At 30.8% G+C, this 21,338-nt stretch overlaps 1 protein-coding gene and 1 long non-coding RNA gene across 2 annotated transcripts; one reads left to right on the forward strand and one right to left on the reverse strand.

Annotated features, from left to right (window-relative positions):
* Positions 1–223: 223 nt before the first annotated feature.
* On the reverse strand, positions 224–8,103 carry LOC148308057 (uncharacterized; the record flags this gene model as incomplete). Its single annotated transcript, XM_088262266.1, has 7 exons — positions 7,957–8,103; positions 6,337–6,460; positions 5,234–5,380; positions 4,147–4,328; positions 3,081–3,269; positions 1,293–1,511; positions 224–416 (listed from the first exon to the last, which is right to left on the reverse strand). Coding segments are annotated over exons 1-7 (1,075 nt in total), but the record flags the coding sequence as incomplete, so codon positions are not given.
* Positions 8,104–14,583: 6,480 nt separating this feature from the next.
* LOC148308058 (uncharacterized) lies at positions 14,584–19,671 on the forward strand. The gene is made up of 2 exons (XR_015837744.1): positions 14,584–14,903; positions 19,386–19,671. It is a non-coding gene; the product is annotated as an uncharacterized LOC148308058 (long non-coding RNA).
* The last annotated feature ends 1,667 nt before the right edge of the window (positions 19,672–21,338 follow it).

Below are 21,338 nucleotides of genomic sequence, written 5' to 3' on the forward strand. Positions count from 1 at the left end.
ACAGTAAACAGAAGAGATTTGCATTTAAAGGATTTTTTGTGCAATACTGGAAATGTAACTTTTTGGTAAGGACCTCCAAAACTATACAAAATGTTTTGAGGACAAAGAGGAAGGCTGGTCACGACCCTCAGCAATGGAGACAACAATGCAGAATAACAAGAATAAGCTAAAATTTAAAATCAAACTAAGCGCAATCTTATTGAACTCAGATCGTTGGCATTACCTTGGTTGACGTCGTTTTCGAACGTTCTCCAACAGACCTGGTACTCATCGCAGGGATCCAAGTACTGCTGGCTCACGGTGTGTATCTCGTCAGGAGTCAGTGGCAGTTCTCCCAGACTACCCATGCCCATGGTATCTAGAGCCTTCTCAAACTGGCTGCGAGGGATGCGACCAGAATTTAAGATGTCGAATGGCTACATGGGAAAAAAAGAAGCATAGATTGAAGAAATAAACTGCGAACATAAATTTTTGGATTCACGGTCGGGTTTTAAATCATTTAAAATGATTTGAAACTATCGACCAAAAATTAAAAAAAAATAGTACTCACAACAATTTTGGGTGTTCAAATCCTTGTTCACAAATCTGAGGAGAAGATTTCATCTGGGAGAAACCTAAATTTGTGAACAAGGATTTGGATATACCCGATATTTTTTTGTGAATAAAGTTATTGGGTCAAATTGAAATCTGCATGAAAATTGAAAAATCATGCCTTCAGGTATCTCCCAGTATGTAAAATAATCCGGCTAAGATCTTGCATACATCGAAATAAAAGGGTCTCTGCTAAATAAAAGCTTTCTCAATACAATAGTTGGCTCCTGTGAACTCATGCATAAAGCGTCATGAGATTTATGATATTTGTAGGATTTCTAAAAATTAGGTAGTGTGGTTATCAACCATGGGCAGAAGGGTGAATGCTATACGTGTGTAAAGCGATCACTCAAGGAGCCTATAACAGGTAATAATCGGGTCATAACAGGATTTACCGATTGTTGCGCGGTATGATCGATAATCCTGAAATTATACGGAGCATTGGTCTGTATGTTCCTGATAGTTACCAAAGACAGTGTCGGCATAGATTTTTTCAAATTCCTATATGCAGCCAACCTGCTGATGGTTATACCTGTAGGAAAAGCTACCGCTATGTTGAATAATATCACGCCGGATATTGATCTGTTCCATGTATCTGAGGGGGTATTAAGAAACTGTGTTGCACAAACTGTGGCTAGATTTCAGTCATATGGAATTTAGATAATAAAAAAAACTATTGCCATTAATAATAAGTTTCTTACCCTGAGGAATTCCGATACTCGAATTCGATTGATGCAGATGTGATGTTTGATCTGATCCATAAGCGTGTTGTAATTATCGCAAGGTATCTTGGCAGGTGCGAGCGATGGGTGGAAGATGCCATCGTTGGTGAAACAATTGTTCACCGTTATTTTATCCGGTACCACATTGGAGTAAATTGCTCCCTTCGATTGAATTATCCGTTGAGGGTTGAAGTTTACCTTAAATTTCCAAGTAATCATTAATATTAAATAGAAAAGAAAAAAATCTTTATATTTTGTATATTATGAAAACATTGATAACTTTGTGATAAAGTGATATAACTTTCTCCTTATAATTCATCGTTCATTTGTGTAATACCACTTTTATCGATATATTTTTTTTTACCAGATAAAAGTGGTATTACACAAAGTGAACGATGAATGATTAGGAGAATGTTAGAACTTTTATGTCGAATCTTCATCATAGTTTGTCAATTATATTTCTGATCATTATAACTAAAATTTATAATAATGTTTTCATAGATAGATATTTTTTGTTTGTTTACAAGTTTACAATGCATATTTTTTTTCTTTAATTTTGTTGAAAAGACTTCTAAGTTCACAAAAAAATTATTTTCATTTCCAATAGTCCTATATGAAATTTGTCCTGTAAATACCCATGTTACATGAATATATCGTAGTCATACAAGAGAAAGTGACCAAGTGCATTTTTTTTACAAAAAAACGATCATTGACTATTTGATATCTTACTAGCTTAATATTGCCCTGAAAAAAACCCAAAGGATATTAAACTGGGAAGTATCATATATTGACTTGTTAAAAATTACTAACTGCATTGATGTTTATTACTTACCAAGCAAAAGTGACTTAAATGGCCCTCCTGAACATTTTACATTTTGTTAGTCACTTTCTCCTGTACGACTACGATATGTATATTGGAAAAAAAGAAAAAAAAATAGACACAGATACTCTTAATATTTACTATTACTTTAAATAACCATAGTTTTTTAAAGGTGGACGATGAAAAATGGGTCTTTTTTCTACAGGACAACATCACCTAGGCAATGTCTTCGAATCGTGTTTTTCTGCATCATCCAAGAGTTTTTTAGTCTTCCTCTAGATGTTATTTAAGGAAGATCCACTGCGATTGCTTGGTTTGCAATATAATCAGGTTTTCTGCATCCTATGTATCCATACCATCTCAATTACTTTGCCTCTACCTTAAGTACTATTGATGTCTGTTACACCTAGACTTCCATTATTTCTTAAAATCTACTGTGACACGTGTTTCGATGCATTCCGCATCATTTTCAAACACCGTATGTGAAGCTAATTCCAAATTTTAGAGATGGATCCTTGGGACGTTGAAGGTTGAAGAGGGGGTAGGAGCTGTTTCTTATTTTTATTTATTAATTTAATTTTTATTTCTTATCAGTGGGAACATAGACAATAGGGGGGAGGCTTTAGTCATTGTCATATTGTTAATTATGGGTTTATTGTTATTCTATTTATATTTATTGTTATTTTATTTATATTTTTCAGAATTTTTATTGTTTCTATTGGTATTTACTAAGTAAAACATTAATTAAAAATTGATAGATTTTACCACAAAGTGACTGCCGAATCAATTAATGAAATTATTTAAATTGTCTCTAATAGCTAAAAAGAGATTAAAGAATAGTTAAAAGATGAGGCGAATGTGGTTGTTAATAGAAACAGAGGAAGACTGGGGAAAACTTGGCATGATCATAATACTTGGTGTGTGTTTTTATTGTATGTTTCACTTACTGTATCCTCCATTCCTCTCTTGCACATGTTATCGATTTCTCTGAGGAATTCTTCGTAGTCCACTGTATAGGCATCAGCAATGAAACGTTTTATGAGGAGGTTAAGGTCATCCGAAGCCAAGATTAGACCCACAAAACTAAGGAGCCTAGCAAAGTGGCCGAATGTCACGCGGCCATCATTTTTAGCAATCTGAAATCACAATATGTACTTGATCTATCACATATAGCTGAAGTGTTCGAACAAGTATATATCCATATTTTATTCTAGTGTCGTCTCAAAAGAGAGAAGGAAAACTTTCTAAACAGCTTAAAACAGGCTGGAATTCAACTCCCCATAGAATTATCTACCATTCTTTCTGATACTTATTCCAGAATTGCTGTCATAATCTCTAAAATGATGAAAGCACTTGATAGTATTTAGAATAAAAGACGGGGACAGGAATTAACACTGATGGTATATGTAGTACTAATATGAATATATTTTTTAAACTTTTACAAAATACAATATAACGTCCAATTTGATTTGTGAAACGTCAAATTTGATTTAAAAAGCGTCAAATTTGATTTGTACGACGCCCAATTTAAATTGTAAGACGTCCAATTTGTTACAAAAAACGTCCGATTTGGTTTCCTATGTTAAACGACTAATTTAATTTATAAAATGTCAAATTTGTTTAGTAAATCGTACAATTTGGTTTATTAAATGACCAATTCGGTTTGTAAACGTTCAATTCGATTTGTAAACATTCAATTTGATTTGTCAAATTGGTTAGCCGTCCAATTTGGTTGTTAAACGTCCAATTTGATGAGTAAGGGGCCCAATTCGGTTTGCAAACGTTAAATTTGATCTGTCAAAGGTATGTTTTATTTGTAAGCCGTCCAATTTGGTTGTTAAAAGTCCAATTTGATTTTTAAGGGGTCAAATTCGTTTTGTAAACGTTCATTTGATTTGGCAAAGGTATGACTTTATTTGTGTGCCGTCCAATTTGGTTTTTAAAAGTCCAATTTGATTAGTTAGGCGTCCAATTTGGTTTTTGAACGTCCAATTTGATGTGTAAAACCCGTACCAGTTCATAGTCCTGGAAGTAGGGGCGCAGCACCAAGTTGCGCCCCGCGATGGTCGCCATCAGGTTGCACAGCCTGCGCAGCTCGTCTTCGGTCAAGCGGCCGCGCGGGGGAGGCTGCCGCTCAGAGGGGCATACTTTACGAGCGGTTTTAGAGATTGCAGTCACTGGTGGTCTCTTAACATCTGTAAAATCAATGATAATATTACTCAGTGATGGCCATAGCGTCTATGCGATGAGGTGCTTTCGATATTTCGAGGCGAAAACATTTGAATAATATTATGTTTTGTACTGACTTTTCTTGGTCGAACTGCATTTTATACAATAAAATAGCAACAATGTAGTTTTTTCCACATTAATTTTATGTGACTAGCAACCGGATTTTGTCGTAACCGACATCATCAGACTAGATTTCTGATGATGTCAGTTATTGAAATTTGAAAAATTATGATAAGCGAATATTTATTGAAGCAAATGTCTCTCCCGCCGTTTAAAAAAATATATCTAAATCTAAAAAATCCTTCTTCTCTCCCTTCTAACCCTTATCTGCACCCAATAGTGCATAGGGCACTGCATCGTACAGAAGCAGTGTTATCTGGATCATTAAATACTCGAAAGAAAGGTGATTAGCCTTCAGCTTCAGGTACCAGTTCAGGGTCATATTAAATAAATATTAGACTGAAAAATCACTAATATTTATTTTGACCCTCTTGGGAATCGAAACCGGGACCTCCAGCCTAGCGCACTAACCACTACACTATGGAAGTGAACAAAATTTCATTAAAAGCCCTTGACAAAGATGAAGAAGAATATGAAAATTTGGGTATTAACAGGGCTTAGGACCAATCATAGGCTTGTTTAAGTGATTACTTTATACATTTGTATACCCAGACTTCAGGATCTTATTTATGTACCTACGTAAAAACCAGAATAGTATTACAAAAACTGTCATTTGACTCATATTTTTAGAGGATGTCCAAAAATATATCACGTCGTCAGCTTTTACACATTATCATTAATTTATTTTTTAAGCTAATTCTAAATTTGGGATTGAGATTGAATACCATACGTCTTCAGGATTGATTCTCACCTTCTCCATGTACGATACTGCACAGCTGTCCATAGAGGATGCGCCCATCTTGTGTTCTGAAGTAATCGGCTAGTTCTGTGACCTCTTGGTCTGTGAGACCAATCAATTCTTTGAGTGGTCCTCCGAAAATTGAGAGGAATCGAGATTCTGGAAGTTTTATTGTATTTTATTGTATTTAGAAATATATATTAACGCCAACAGAAGCTGTTTCGAAGTAAACTGCTTCTTCCTCAAGACTAATACTAGTTAATATTAAACAAACTGTTTGAAAAATGGCAGTTAGCAGAGCTTGAGAGAGGAATCTCAAGTGGTATTTTTATATTGTGTATTGAATTTTTCGTTAAGTAAATAGTTAGTATTAATTACTTTTTGAAAAAAAAACTGTTTGCTTCGAAGCTGGTCAAAAGCATAGTTTTTTTTAGATGGGAATTTCATTTATTATTTTCTTTGCTTATTATGTACAAGGTTTAAAGATCATTAAGTGGGTTTTTGTTTCTTCTAGCTAATTAAATATATTTTATTTGAGTCTGTGTTGGAAACAGGAGCGATAATCTAGTGTGGGCCAATCAGGAACTTCTAAGCATTTGCTCATTGCTGGGAGGAAACCACGTAAAACTCCTCAGGAGAAGGCGGACTGTTGACTGTCATCAGCAGACCTTCCATTCCACTAGAAGAGGGCTCGGCATTTTCTGTCCTAACAGCATAGTTAAGTAATAATAAAATATAAAATGATTTTTTTCTAAAGGGTATAGTTTTTATATCAATTAGTTTTTGGGAAGAAGTTGTTGGTAAACGATATGATTAAGTAAAAATAAAATATTAAGTGATTTTCAAACAATGTTTTCGTAAAAAAATATAACAAATTAAAGAGTGAAAATAAGTGGTTCGAGAAAGAATAATTTCATTAATAAGCCAAATCAAATGTAAAATAATAATAAAAATATTGGAAGAGGTAATAATAATTGATTAATGACGCAAATTTTAATCTTTACAACATCAATAGAACATTTTCACACAAGTATAATTACTCGTTTTGAATTATAGAAAATCCAGTTTTTTAAATTTTTAAAAAAATAATAGTAATAAAGAAACGCATGCATTACCAGACACTAAATTTCTGTTCTTAGGATCCAATTGCTTAAAAAAATGTCGAAGATCGAATCCAAGTCTGTAGACAGCTGAGCGGATTTTATTGCAAGTCCGCCATATGTCCGGTAACTGAATGACCTGAATGAAAAGAAAAGTGCGTAAAATTAAAATTTTCAAAAAACCATTAAAAAAGTGAATTAAAAAATCTTATAATTAACCCATCAAATTTCTTGTGTTTTGACTCGGTAGTCACTATGTGGTAATATCTATCCATTTTGAATTAAAATTTTACTGGTAATTATCAATATTTCATAAAATATATTGTGACACCTATTTTGATGTATTCAACATCATTTTCCAATGGCTTATCATTGCCCATGTTACCACTGATAAAAATAATAAAAAAATTAAATAAATAAGAGCTTCTACCACCTCTTCATTCTTCAAAGTCCAAAGGATAGAACTTTAAAATTGAGTTTCATTAATTGATTCAGCAGTCACTTTGTGGTAATATCTATTCATTCTTTATTTAAGTTTTACTCGGTAAATACCACTTTTTCTTAAAATCTGTTTTTGTCAATGTTTGCATCGAAAAATGTGTCACAAAAGATTTTTAGAAATAATGATATTCATCAAGTAAACCTTAAATTAAAAATCTAAAATTTAGAATAAGCTACACAAACGGTGTTTGAAAATGGCGCGGAAACATATCGCTCATTCCTTTCAACAACGTCATATATCAAAAATCGTCAATATTTAATTGCGGATGTTTTCGGAATGCCCAGAAAATGTACTATATCTCAGCAAAAGCGGCATATTTTTAACTTAATATTAACCCGCTACAGGGCAGAAAGTGTTGTTTTTGCATATTGAAGAAAAGGCATTGTTTAATTGTTTGTTTAAATATACTAAACATTTTTCAAATGGAGAAAAACTCTTCAGATTTTACCTAAAAAGATCTGTTGCACAGTAGAGAGTTCAATAAGTGACTGAAATTTATTTTTAATACATCTTATTATATTCTTAAACTTTAAAAACGATCTCCTGAAAACTCTTTTTTATTTTATTTACGACGTTGTTAAAAGGACTGAGCGATATGTATATACAGATTTTAATATCTAAATATTAACAATATGTATTTTTAAAGTAAAATTTCAATTTTAAAATGGTTAATTACGCTGTTACACTCAATAATTAAATGTCTCAATTTGTTTTATAGTCTAGCCGAATATTAAGGGCCGAATCTTATAAGTTTTGTTTTTTGTCAAGGTGTTCCTTAGGACCCTTCAAGTGTCCCCTCAAAAGTCCCTATCCTCAGATCTCAAACGGCGTGATGGTAGTAGTAGTAGTAATAAAAAGCGAAGTGATAAGAAATTCGTCTATCAATTTAGATTCACACAGGTGATAAAGGAAAACACGTATAAAATTGATAAAAAGAAAAATCACCACTTTCCGTGGAAAGTGGCGATTTTTATCTATCTATCTATCGGAAATCTAGAATCCAAAGTAAAAAATAATGGAAGAGTTGAATTTTCGTCATTTCCATGTGAAAATCCGCGCAACGACAAATAAATGACGTAAACAATAATACGCCCAAAAGGATGTTTAAAAAAATAAATTTAAATACGTATTACCTTCACGGAATTTTCCGGCATTGTGAGTATGTATATTTAAATTATAATTTAGGATAAAACAGGAATTTTGTCGTTATTTAAAAAAAAATACCAAATTACACCAATTTCATGTATGAGGGTTTGCAAGCGCCATTTTCACAATGTAGGTTTTCATTTGTCCCAGAAAATAATTTGACAGCAAATTACAAATTTGGAACGAGCGCTCACTTAATAAGGGTCGGGAAAAAGCAGGCTGGTGGGTACTTACCTAAAGTAAATTTGATCCTACCTGTACAGGCAGGGAAAACACACATATATTTATATGTATATATATATATATATATATATATATATATATAATATATATGTATATATATATTTATATATATATATATATATATATATATATATATATATATATATATATATATATATATATATATATATATATATATATATATATATATATATATATATATATATATATATATATATATATATATATATATATATATATATATATATATACGTGATATATATATATATATATATATATATATATATATATATATATATATATATATATATATATATATATATATATATATATATATATATATATATATATATATATATATATATATATATGTATATTCAATATTGTTAATTTCTACTCAAAGCTATGGCTATTTGATGTATGCTATGTAAAAGGTTTGAAAATTATATTGAATTAATACATTTAGACGTCAAATTATGAAAGTCACTTAACGAAAAATGCAATAAAGTTGAAATAGTCATTTTAAAAGTTACACAAGTTCATGCCTGCAGTAAAATGGCATTAAAAGCTTTTCGAATTAAAAATTTTTAGGCTTTGTAAAAATGCCAGTCACGTTTAAAAAATGAACGTGATATCCGAACGTATCGTTATCGTAATTCGTAGAAAATTAACCACTTAAGTCCACGTAACAATTTTGTTTCAATTTCCCCCAGAGCGTAATGCGTTATAAACAGTCTTTTCGGGGATCTAATATATTATGTAAGACGCACATTTTGCGAGGGATTCAACCCGTTATCATTTGATTTTATTACATAAAAGATAAATTAAAATCATTATTTAATTTGGCATCAGCTTTGTTGGAACTCGTACACCTACCATTAATCTCATGAAACTGTACATGTGAGTTCACAAAAGGCATCCATGTTGGATTGAGAAAGTTTTTACTAAGGAGAGACTCTTTGATTAGATGTATGTAAGATCCTAATACGATTTACCAGAATCTTTTACTAGAACCGAGTCATCTATGTTGTATTTAATGCAAAGATATTACTTTTCTGCATATGTAGATCTAATTAAAGTGAGAAGATATTTTTTTTGACATCTCATCAAAGATGAAGAAGAATATGGAAGTCTGGGCATTTACGGAGCTGACGACCGTCATGGGCTGGTTTAAGTGATCACTTTACACACGTGTAACGTTAACCAATTCTACCCATTATTGACAACCACACTATTCAAATTCTTGGATGTTCTATATATATGAACCGATTTCGAAACATTTTTCTTGAATCATTAGAACTTCACTAGATACATCTATTGGTGAGATGAAAAGAAGCTTTTTAATTGAGCAGAAACTCTTTTATTAGTATGTGAGCTCCGAATCCTGGATTATAATCACATACATGAGAAACGCCAGAAAATGTCATTTTCATTTTTATCATTTTAGCTTATAATTTGACCAGTTAATTTATTTACAACATTTTGAGTGTGTCCAAATACTTGTTTTATTTGTTTGAAAATAACTCCTATAATTGGAGATAATCCAGATTTTGTGAACAAGTATTTGGACACTCTCAAAATGGTGTAAAGTGAAAACACTTACATATTTCATTCAAACCCTTATCCGCACCCCAATGGTGCATAGGGCAGTGCATCATATAAACGCAGTGTTATCTTGATCGTTAACACATGAAGGAAAGGTGATCAGCCCTCCGCTTCCGGTACCAGTCCAGGGTAATATTGAATAAATATAAGAGTGAAAAAATCACTTTTATTTATTTGACTCCCCTTGGGAATCGAACCCGGGACCTCCAGTACGGTAGCCGAGCGTGCTGACCATTACGCTGCGGAGGCGGACATATATTAAGAATATGAAATTAAAAACTCTAAATAAATTACAAAAAATACAAAGTTCATTTGCAAAAGTTTACTTATTATGGACATTTGATGAGAAAGGGTTGATGCTTAGAGCGTTATTTGTTCAAGCTAAACGTACGCACTTGTGTTTTAAATTACGGGATAAACCACCGGAACTAGTGAGTACTTCATTTCCGGTCCGTTAAAACTCTCTTTTAACGTTTTTATACACATTTAAAAATGAACTTTATGTTCGTATCTTGTACCCACTACCTTCTCAAAGCGAGAAATGTTTTTAAATATTCCAATGAATGCAGAAAGCAGCATTTAGATAGTATTTCGACAAGCGAGTATTCTTTTAAATGAAAGAAAAACATTTATTCGTAACATTTTGAGTGTGTTTAAATATTTTTTCACAAATGTATTTGGACGCACTCAAAATGTTGTGAATAAAATAATCTGCTTAAATTATACTTCTAACCCTTATCCGTGCATAGGGTACTGCATCGTATTGACGCAGTGTTTTCTTGATCGTTCTTACATGAAGGCAAGGTGATCACTCATGTGCTGAAGGGACCAGTCCAGGGTAATATTAAATAAATATATTGGAGTAAAAAATTCACAAATATTTCGTTTTAAACCCCTCTGGGAATTGAACCTTATATGAGATAAATTATATATTAAGGAGTTCTAAAAAAATATTAGTGTGAATGTCAACCATATGTAGAATGTCTGAGATTTTGAAAGTATTATATTTTTTTTTATGAAATTGGCTGTAGAGAGTAATCTATTTAGAAAAATCTTATTTAAGATCATAGAAATTTAATGTATTTTTTTTTAGTAAGTAATTTGTTTTTATCAATAATAATGTCCTGTGTATTTTTTCCCAGTACTACCCTTTTATGTACTCAAATCTCTAGAAAACATTAATAAAAAATGTTTCACTGAAAAATTCATAAAGGAAGTTTCTTTTTCCTTAAAACATTATTATTTTATAAAACAAAAAAGAAAAACACAACCTTTGAACTTTTCAGAAAGTCTCAACAAAATTAATACAAAGAAATCCAAAACATTTTCCGTATATTTTTGAGGAAAAAAGAAACTGGAGGGTAATGATTTTGTTGTAAAATTATTTGTTTATTTATTTTTTATGAAAAATAAATACTCAAACTTTCGTTATTTTCCAAATGCCAGGTCCCATGCCATGGGGTATTCAGACATCCATTAACTAAATAACACACTAACCATGACGCCCCTTCCCCACAGGGGTAGCCAGAGAGAATAGAACACCGCTCTAATCTGTCTTTGCAAACCATTTTCGCCTTTTCCACGTTCATGCATCTCCTTATACATACCCGCCGATTATTCTGGCTCCTGACTTGACTAATTTCATGTATTTGAAATACTGAAAAGTGGTCAGATCATGCCAAGTTTTCCTCGCCCGTCCTTCGTTTCTTTAACAGACTACATTTGCCTTATTATTTAAAAAAAATCGTATAAAAAAGACAGATACTTTATATCAAGTTGAGACACATATAATTTGAGACATGTTTAGTTGGTTTAGTTAGTATCGGAATATGGTCCTGTGGTTAGTGTCGCGGACGCTCGAGTCAAAGTTTCTGGGTTCTAATTCGCCATAATTTATTTATTTTTTCAAAACATATTACATACATAGGTCATATATACATATAATATTCCAGATGAGTAATTTCTTTTTCTCCTTTTGGGACATGGGATTAAAGGTTAACAAGACTGGAACACAAATAATAATGTAACAAAAAAGTTTTTTTTAAATAACCTAAAGTAATACATGACAAAATATAAAAACAATAAACATGTATAATTAATAGGCATAAGAAGCATATTTATAAGAAATAAATGAGAAAAACAAAAGGGAAGAAGCATATTTAAAATAAACAAATGAGAAAATATAGCACATGGGAAAATATAAAAAAAAACATAAGGTAAAAACAAAATAAGGAAATATGACTAAACACTACATGTATATCTTTCCATAAATACTTTTTCAGATCATTTATTTTGGATGGATTTTATTTTGGATATATGTCAGGCAGCTGGTTAATTTGGGTATAGGCAATATATTTTAGGGACCTTACTCCAAATTTAGTAGTGTTTATCGGCTCCATATGTATTTTGTTATGTCCTCGTGTATTATGATTATAAATTTCTTTGTTAAAAATCGGTATGGTATTTGATATCTATTTTTAATAAGGAACCGCTTAGGCTCTCCGAAAAATTGTGAAATTGAAGTCTTTTTGTAAATAATAAAAAAAAAAATATTTCTCGTTAGTAAAATGTTTTTTATAAAATCGATTTGTGAGATAAAATGCTGATATCACTTTTTTGTAGGATCGCTTTTACACAAATTGCACTTTGAACATTAAGAAAAGAATTGTAACGAGTCTTTTTATATATTTTACAACCCAAATTACAAACGCGAATTATTCAGCAATAACCTTTTTCATGACGACCTTTCTTCGTATATTGGATGACTGTCTGAAAGCACAAATCCTTAGAGCGAACAAAGGATCCTTGTAAGATTTTTTAATGATATCTTTGAGAAAAAAGGCTCTTTGATGTTAAGATGGAGGTTAATACCTAGTTAATTTTACGGAATGATAACATTTTAACATCTAAGTAAATATAATGGGTAATGTTACATCTTAAATAAGATACTTTAATGATTCATTAAAGAAAACATTATTGATAATGTAATTATATTTTTTAGAGTAAAAATATTGTCACTATCTCAAGTCAAATAAATTTAGTCGTGACAAAGCGGAAAATATTTTGAATATGTCCAAATTTAGTAAAATTAATTTTGTATTTTTTTTTAATGTAAAAATATCTCCTATATGGAGAAAACCCATATTTGTGATCAGGTATATCTATAATCATTACATCTTTATTAAAGAAAACAAATAAATAAATATAATATTTTGAAATATAATGGGAAATTTAATATCTTAAATGTGGTACTTTAATGATTCATTACAGAAAACATTATTAATATTATATATTTTTTGTAGCAAAAATATTTTTCTTATCTTAGGTAAAATAAATTTAGTTGTAAAGCGGAAAATATTGAAAATGTGTCCAAATATAATAAAAAATTATTTATAATTTTATTTTAAAAATAAAAAAAATTGTAAAAATATCCCCTATATGGAGAAAACCCAGATTTGTGAACAGGTATGTATATTGATAATCATTACATCCTTATTAAAGAAAACAAATAAATGAATATAATATTTTGAAAATTTTAAAAATATCTATAAATGGAAACAAATGAAACCTTTACTTATTCTTGACCGCTCCCAAGAACAATGTTTATATTTGAATTTATTAATAGTAATTGCTTCAAAAAAACAAAAAATATAATTTATATTTGAAGTACTAACTTTGTGATTTTCCGTTTTATAATTAAAATTTAACTTTGTTATAAAATCACTGTAAATATTGTATTATAACTTAACTATAATGTCTACTGGTTTCGAAGCTAACCGCTTCTTTATGGAGACTGATTAATACTAGTATAATCAGTTTTTAATACTAATAGTATTAATCAGTTTCTTTAATACTAATAGTATTAATCAGTTTCATTAATACTAATAGTATTAATCAGTCTCGATGAAGAAACGGTTAGCTTCGAAACCGGTAGACTTTAAAATAAAGTTAAAATAAAATATTTATAGTGATTTTAAAACAAAGATACATTTTAATTATAAAACAACTTTTTTATCTGTGTTTACGCAAAATTATTAATTTTTTTTTTAATTTTGCGTTAACACAGATACGACAGCTAGCCATGAGCGATAAATAATAATGAATTTACGCAGAATTTTGGAATGAATTTAAATAAATATACTTTTTCAATTTCATAATCTTGGCAGAAAAATCTTCTTATCCTATCGCAAATGTATATTATTTCATAAAAACAGTTCCATAAAGCATGGGTTAACCGTCTCTTCACCTTGAAGGTCTAAAAGGTCATAGCGGTTTTTCAGTATTTCGGAAATTTCAGCCATTTACAATGAATATTTCCATCAATTAAAAATAATTATTCGATTACGACGATTCATCAATACAAATAATATAAGATTCTACGTACTTTATAAATATTTAAATATTAATAAACGAAGGTTCCTACGTTCATCTAGAAGCAAATGTCAACTCATTCGCCTGAAACCTGAAATAAATTCACACAAGTAAAAAGGATCAATTTGAATGAACCAAGTGTGAAAGTACAAGTACATTTGTTTGTTCTCTTTTTCAGGGTGGGTTAATTTTACCCGCCGGAAATATTTATTTAGATTCTTTTTAGATTGAGAAAAGCCAACCAGAGGCGTTCTGACCTGCGCATGAGTTGAATTAAGCGACGGCGCATGCGCGCTGAAAATAGAGCCTTAAGCTTTCAGGGGAAACTCATGACGTCATAGGATGGAATCGATAGCGCCACCAACACACAGAGTTCCAAACTAAGCGTTTGGAAGAACAGCTTTCGTTCCCCTGCCGATTTCACTATAAAAGTCCGTAAAAAGTACACAAATTCACGGGAAGGGTGTTTTTCTCATTTCTAAATTGTCCCCCAAGGGAAATAAGCAATTTACACTGATTTTACACGTGTAAATGTGATTTTTCTTCCTCACACGTGAGTCTAGTAGATTTTTGAGTGATTCCCAATTATTGTTAGATACGGTTTTTGGGGTTGTAACAATTTGAAGGTGACCATTTATTGATTGTTATAATAATATTACCGGACAAGATATAAAAGCTACCGAAAGGGGACAACAGAACCATCAATGTACGAAGAGTGAGTATTCTTACATATCATATACTTAGAATCGTACAATTTGCACGTTTAACGTTACGTAATAATTTTATTTTGTTTACCGTCTTTCATATTGTTAGTTTTACGTGACGTGAATGAAATTGTATTGATCTATGTTTTTTTATTTATATGTATAATGTTTTATGGAACAACAACTCGTGTTTACATTTTTTACAACATGATCATTCATGATAAGTTTGTGACACATCAAGGCTTAGTTTTCTAATATAATAAGTGAAAAAATATATATGTCAGCATAAGAGATAAGAATACAATACCATCAATTTGAATTAAACAGCAAAATATACTATTTTGAATTTAACAGCAAAGTAAAGCGATTTTTTCCAATTTAATTTTGTATTTAAATTTAGTTTGGTAGATTTATCAAAGTCTTACATTTAAACAAATAAAAATTTAATAATTAGGAACATTGTTTTTAATATATTCAAGAAAATAACATAAATGCTGAAATATTACCCTTAAATAAGGGTAGGAGTAGGGTTATGGTTCTGTGGTATTCCCACGGACTTCTTATTTATGGTCATGCATTCGATTCTCCATTCGATCACAATTTTTTTAGTTGGTTGACGTACTTTAGTCAATTATAAAACTAAATAAATAACCACCACGCCAATTTTAAGCAGGGGCAGTCAGAGAAAATTGAGCATTACACCGCTCTATGTTTGCAAACATTTATCGCCTCTTCCACATTCATCCTTCTCCTCATACATCTTCTTCCTCTTCAAATCCTTATCCGCACCATAATGGTGCATAGGGCACTGTATCAAATAAACGCAGTGTTATCTTGATCGTTAATATATGGTAAGATGATCAGCCCTCCGCTTCAGATACCAGTGTAGGGTAAATATTGAATAAATATTAGAGTGAAAAAATTACTTAATATTTATTTGACCCCATTTTGGGAATCGAACCCGAGACCTCCAGAACGGCAGCCGAGCGTGCTGACCATTACATTACGGAGGCGGACAAACATACCCGCTGATTATTCCGGCTCCTGACCTGACCGCTTTTAAGTATTGGCAATTCTTGATCATGACAAGTTTTCTTCGGTCGTCCTATGCTTCTATTTCCAACTATAATTTAAATTATTTCACTTTTCTTTCTTCGCTCATTCGGTACACATGACCAAACCATTTCAACACACTATCCATTATTTCCTTATGTCATTAAAAGTATTCTAGACATTCCCAATTCACGAGGAATCAAACAGTTTTCTAACTAACTTACTAACCATCACGCCGCTTCCCCGCAGGGGTAGGTAGAGAGAATCGAACGCCACACCACTCTATCTTTGCAAACATTCTTCGCCTCTTCCACGTTCATGCATCTCCTCATCCATACCCGCCGATAGTTACGACTCCTAACCTGACCACTTTCAAGTATTTGGCATACCTGATCGTGCCATGTTTTTCTCGGTCTTCCTCTGCTCTTTTTCCATTTAAATTCGCCTCATAAATTTGTTTCACCGTTCTTTCCTCACTCATCCGTTCTACATGTCCAACCCATCTCAACAAACCTTTCTTAATTTATCGATAATGCTTATCTCAGCTTTGCATTCCTTCCTTATTTCACTATTCGCACATCTATCATACATCGTTTTGTCACACATTCTTCTGAGAGATTGCATTTTGACTGCATTCAGTTTACTTTCATCAAACAAACAAACAGTTTTCTGTAAAACTATATTTAGATAATCAACTACGAGAATTTGCGAGAAAAATATACGCAGGAGTTATTTCTTCTTCACCAATAAATGATTTTATTGGTCCTAAATATATTATGGACCTGTGATATTCATCCCCGTAGTATTTTCCACTTGATGCCACACCCTTACCTACCCCAACTTATAAGAACCTTTTGATATATTTGTCATCAATATTTCTCAAGCCTGTTATATCAATGAAGGCGTGAAAGAGGTCTCTTTTATATGACTTTTAATGTAACTCTTCTAAAAGAAAAAATGTCAAAAAAGGGAATACAAATACAAAAAATCTTTAGAATCTGACAGTTTTCCATTGAAATAATTAATTAATAACGATTTTAACAAATTTATCATTTGATCCTTTACCACACCCAAAACAAATTGAAGTAATTAAAATGTTACTTTGTTTTTAAATCACTGTAAATATTTTCTTATGAATTAATTATAATGTCAACCGGTTTCGAAGCTAACCGCTTCTTTATCAAGACTGATTAGTACCTACTTGTTTAATACTGATTAATACTGATTAATACAGTACTTATCAGTCTTGATAAAGAAGCGGTTAGCTTCGAAACCGGTAGACATTATAATTAAGTTATAATAAAATATTTATACTGATTTTAAAATAATGTTACATTTTAATTATAAAATGGGAAAACGCAAAGTTAATGCTTCAAATATAAATTATACAAATTGAAGTCATTGACAATGACTTAAAATGACGACATAATTAATTCGAACAAAGTCATTGTTCAAATTAATTATGACGTCATTTTAAATCATTGTTATTTATTATGTTATAATCTTTGTTTTAAAAGAAATGACAAAAATATAAGGACATTACATAATTTTTTTTTAATAATATTGTAAGGCATTTCTCAGTGTGTAAAAATAATCCGGGGTTCGGATCTTGCAAATAAAAAAAAGGTCTCTGCTAAGTAAAAGCTCTCTCGACCCAACATAGATGGCTGTTGTGAACTCATACCCACTATATCAGGAGATTGATCATATGTATAGGAGTTCCAAAAATGTAATTTGGAACCTTGATGTCAACCACAAAAGTGGTTGACATCAAGGGTGGAATATTGAATGTTGCACGTATGTAAAGTGGTCACATAACCAGCCTACGAAAAGTCATAAGCCCTGTAAATACACAAACTTCTATATTCTTCTCCATCTTTTTTGAGAAGATATGTTTATGTAAAAAAACAGCAATAATATGGGTGTTTTTTTTTTTAACTTCAGAGTCTATTTAATATTACCTGTAGCGTACTGATCATATTGCCTTCATACAATATAATTTACGAGCAACATAGCAATGCATCGATGCAGTTCACTGATTACTCTGATTGCTGAATGTTACACGTGTGTAAAGTCATCACTTAACTAAGCCTATGACTGTCGTAAGCCCTGTAAATGCCCAGACTTTTATATTCTAAAAACACTCTCCTTATCATCCATTGTTTACTTTGTGTAATACCACTTTTATAAACACTTATTCATGACTACAGGTTTCGGAAAATCATTCCATCGTCAGGTCATTAAAATAAAATTATTACGATTTGCCATTAGTATAAAAATGAAAAATTTATTTTACAAAATATTTTATATTCTTCTTCATCTCTGTGTTGAGATGTTATAAACTAATATAATCAAAACTTAATTAATTCGCGTTTTACATGAATGGTTGACGTATCAAATTGTGTCTATTGTGCCAACAACCCATTAATGGTCGTGTTTCAATAAAGCTTAATTGCTTATTGAATAAATTAGTTAGCTTAAAGGGACGTTACTAATGAGTTAGAACTTAATCGGTTACCCGGATTTTGTAACCTATCGGCTGGGAAATAATCAAACCTGATCGCTTTTTGTCCTCAGTTCGAGAATACTACGTCTCAAATTTAACTAATCCGTTAGATTATCCTGTGAGATAAGCCGATATATTGTACTTTACAGGTTATTTGACACTAGATAGAGGTTATTCCGTAATTAATCTTTACCCTTATTATAATACTATCTGACAGTGTATGAGGTGCTTTATCAGAATAGTGATAAATACTAAAATTTAACAAATATTTAATATATATATATATATATATATATATATATATATATATATATATATATATATATATATATATATATATAATTTTTTTTTTTAAATTTAATTTTAATTTTTTTATTTTTTATTTTTTTTCGAATAAAACTACCTACTCCAGGTCATCGATTCCATACAAATATGATCGTTTTAACTACGTAGAGTGCATAATTTCAACGTTACTTTTATTCAAAATATTTTTCGTTATTATCAACTTCCTGACCATACTAATCGACTACCTGTTTCAGAATGCTAAGTCGATAAAAATTAAAGTAATGTTACGTTAATTTTTAGGCTATGTAGTTAATTTGTTAACCTTAAATTGTAATTTTAGCCCAGAAATATATTTTTATTAATTTATAGAATCTAAACCTGACACCGGTCAAAATTTTTCGTTTTACCAGGTTCGAATATAGTACATGTTTACCATTCATGTTTTTTTTTCTAGGATCGAAAATGAAAGTTTCCACTATGAAAGTTTACATATGAAAGTTACACTATGTAGTTAATTTGTTAACTTTTAATTGTAATTCCAGTCAAGAAAAAAAATTTTATTAATAAAAAGAACCTCAACATGACTCCTATTAAAATTTATTTTTACGAGGTTTAAATGTTCTGTTTATCATTTCTGTTTTTTTTCTAGGGCTGGTTGTGGGATTTTCGCCATTCAAAGGACAATTACGAGCATATGGATGCCTGGAATACAGTCTCATGTGCGGCCTAGGCTTTAAAACAAGGAACAGTCCATCACAGAAAACTTCCTTGCGGTGGGGAGACTGTTGTATCGTCGTGCAGAGAGGACAGAACTTCGGCTGATCGAACTAATCTAATTTCATCATATAAATATCTCTAAAACCACCCGCGTCCATAATCAGGGACCTTACCCTTCCATAGAAATACATAAACTGAGTGAAAAATATACAACTCTTTCCAAAGTGATATAAAAACAGTAAAAATATACGTATATTAACATTTATCAATGCCAAACCACCGAAAGGATTGATGAAAACAAGCACTGAACTTCAAAGAAATATATTTTTGATCGAACTATAAAAATATTTATTTTAAAAATAATATAAAATAGTTCACTATTTACTGATGCAATTGAATTTACGTGATAGAAAGCACATATCAAATAAATACTAATTAAAAATAATATTTTAGTGACTATACACACTGTTAATTATTGAGCATTGCCTTAGGCGTATATAAAATATAATAATATTATAAATTATTGTGAAAATCAAACATATCATCTAAATCATAAATTTTAGAGACTGTTTATGTGTAAAAATGATATCTTAAACATATAAATAAAGTCTACGAATCACCCGAAGAATCCTCTTCATATTATTTAAGGTAAGTTGTTTATTTTGTATAAATCTTTTATACTATAGTAAAAAGATTATTAAAAACTTTTTTTGTAATATGATCGTTAAAAAATGTGTAAAAATATATGAAACTTCATCAGATGACATAGTTGCTATATGCCTTGGCTTGAGCTAGATCAGGACTAATTTCACCTAGGTCTGGTCAAGTTTAAAGTGAGCTAAGTAATAGTTTCGTTAGCCCTCTAGAACGACATGTCTTCTCGCATTTCTAAATTTGCTACAAGTCAAATTATTTATTGCATTACCTGGCTGGATTTTTCATCGAATTTGATACAATATGATATCTTTCTGCCTTCTTCTTCTTCTGTAACTATCTCTGCCATAAATATGTAATTTACGACCTTTGATAAATAAGCCTCACCTAACCTAATAGATCCGTGAACACAGTCGAAGAACGCGTCGTCTCGCAAATCAATCATCGCCATGCCACACTTGCACAAATTAGTTTAAAATAATTTCTTATATTGCCTAGTTTGGTTATACATAAAATTTGACCCGTAATGATATATTTTTGCTTTCAAACATTGAAATCTGACTCGATGGGTAGAAATCTAATTAAGTTACTTATTATCGCTGTAATAAATACGTAATTTATGACCTTTGATAAACCTAACAAAACCCAATCTAACTTAACCTGACCTAATAGTTTCTTGTATGCACCAGAACAACGCATCGTCTCTCAGATCGATCGTCGCAATGCTAAAAGTGCACAAATTAGCTACAAATTTTTCTTGAATGTTTTCCGCAGATACTTTGTGGCACATTTTATAATATCTTTATAAAATTATTTAACTTTGTTTTCACCACTTTTTTTATTAATATTAAATTTAATTAATAGAAAAATATTAAATTTAATTAATATAAAATTCAACCTACCGGTTTCTACAATACATTGTCATCATCAGGGTAAAAACATTAAAATACTCTCACTAAAAACTTCTACACACTCTATAAAAATCCTAAATGTAATTAAAGACAATGTATTGTTGAAACCGGTAGGTTGAATTGTATTAATAAAAAAGTGGTGAAAACAAAGTTAATTAATTTTATAAACAAATATAATAAGTTATTGGATTGCCTTGCTGGGTTTTTCGTCAGGTTTTCTGCGTTCAAACATAGTAATCTGACTCGGTTAGTATAAATATGTTTGAGGATGTTATCACTGCCATCTAAGACCTTTGATAAACTAACCTAACCCAATCTAA

This window comes from Brachycentrus maculatus, unplaced genomic scaffold, assembly GCF_059751285.1.
Source record: "Brachycentrus maculatus isolate JH-2025_06_01 unplaced genomic scaffold, ASM5975128v1 h1tg000176l, whole genome shotgun sequence".
NCBI classification, from domain to species: Eukaryota; Metazoa; Arthropoda; class Insecta; order Trichoptera; family Brachycentridae; genus Brachycentrus; species Brachycentrus maculatus.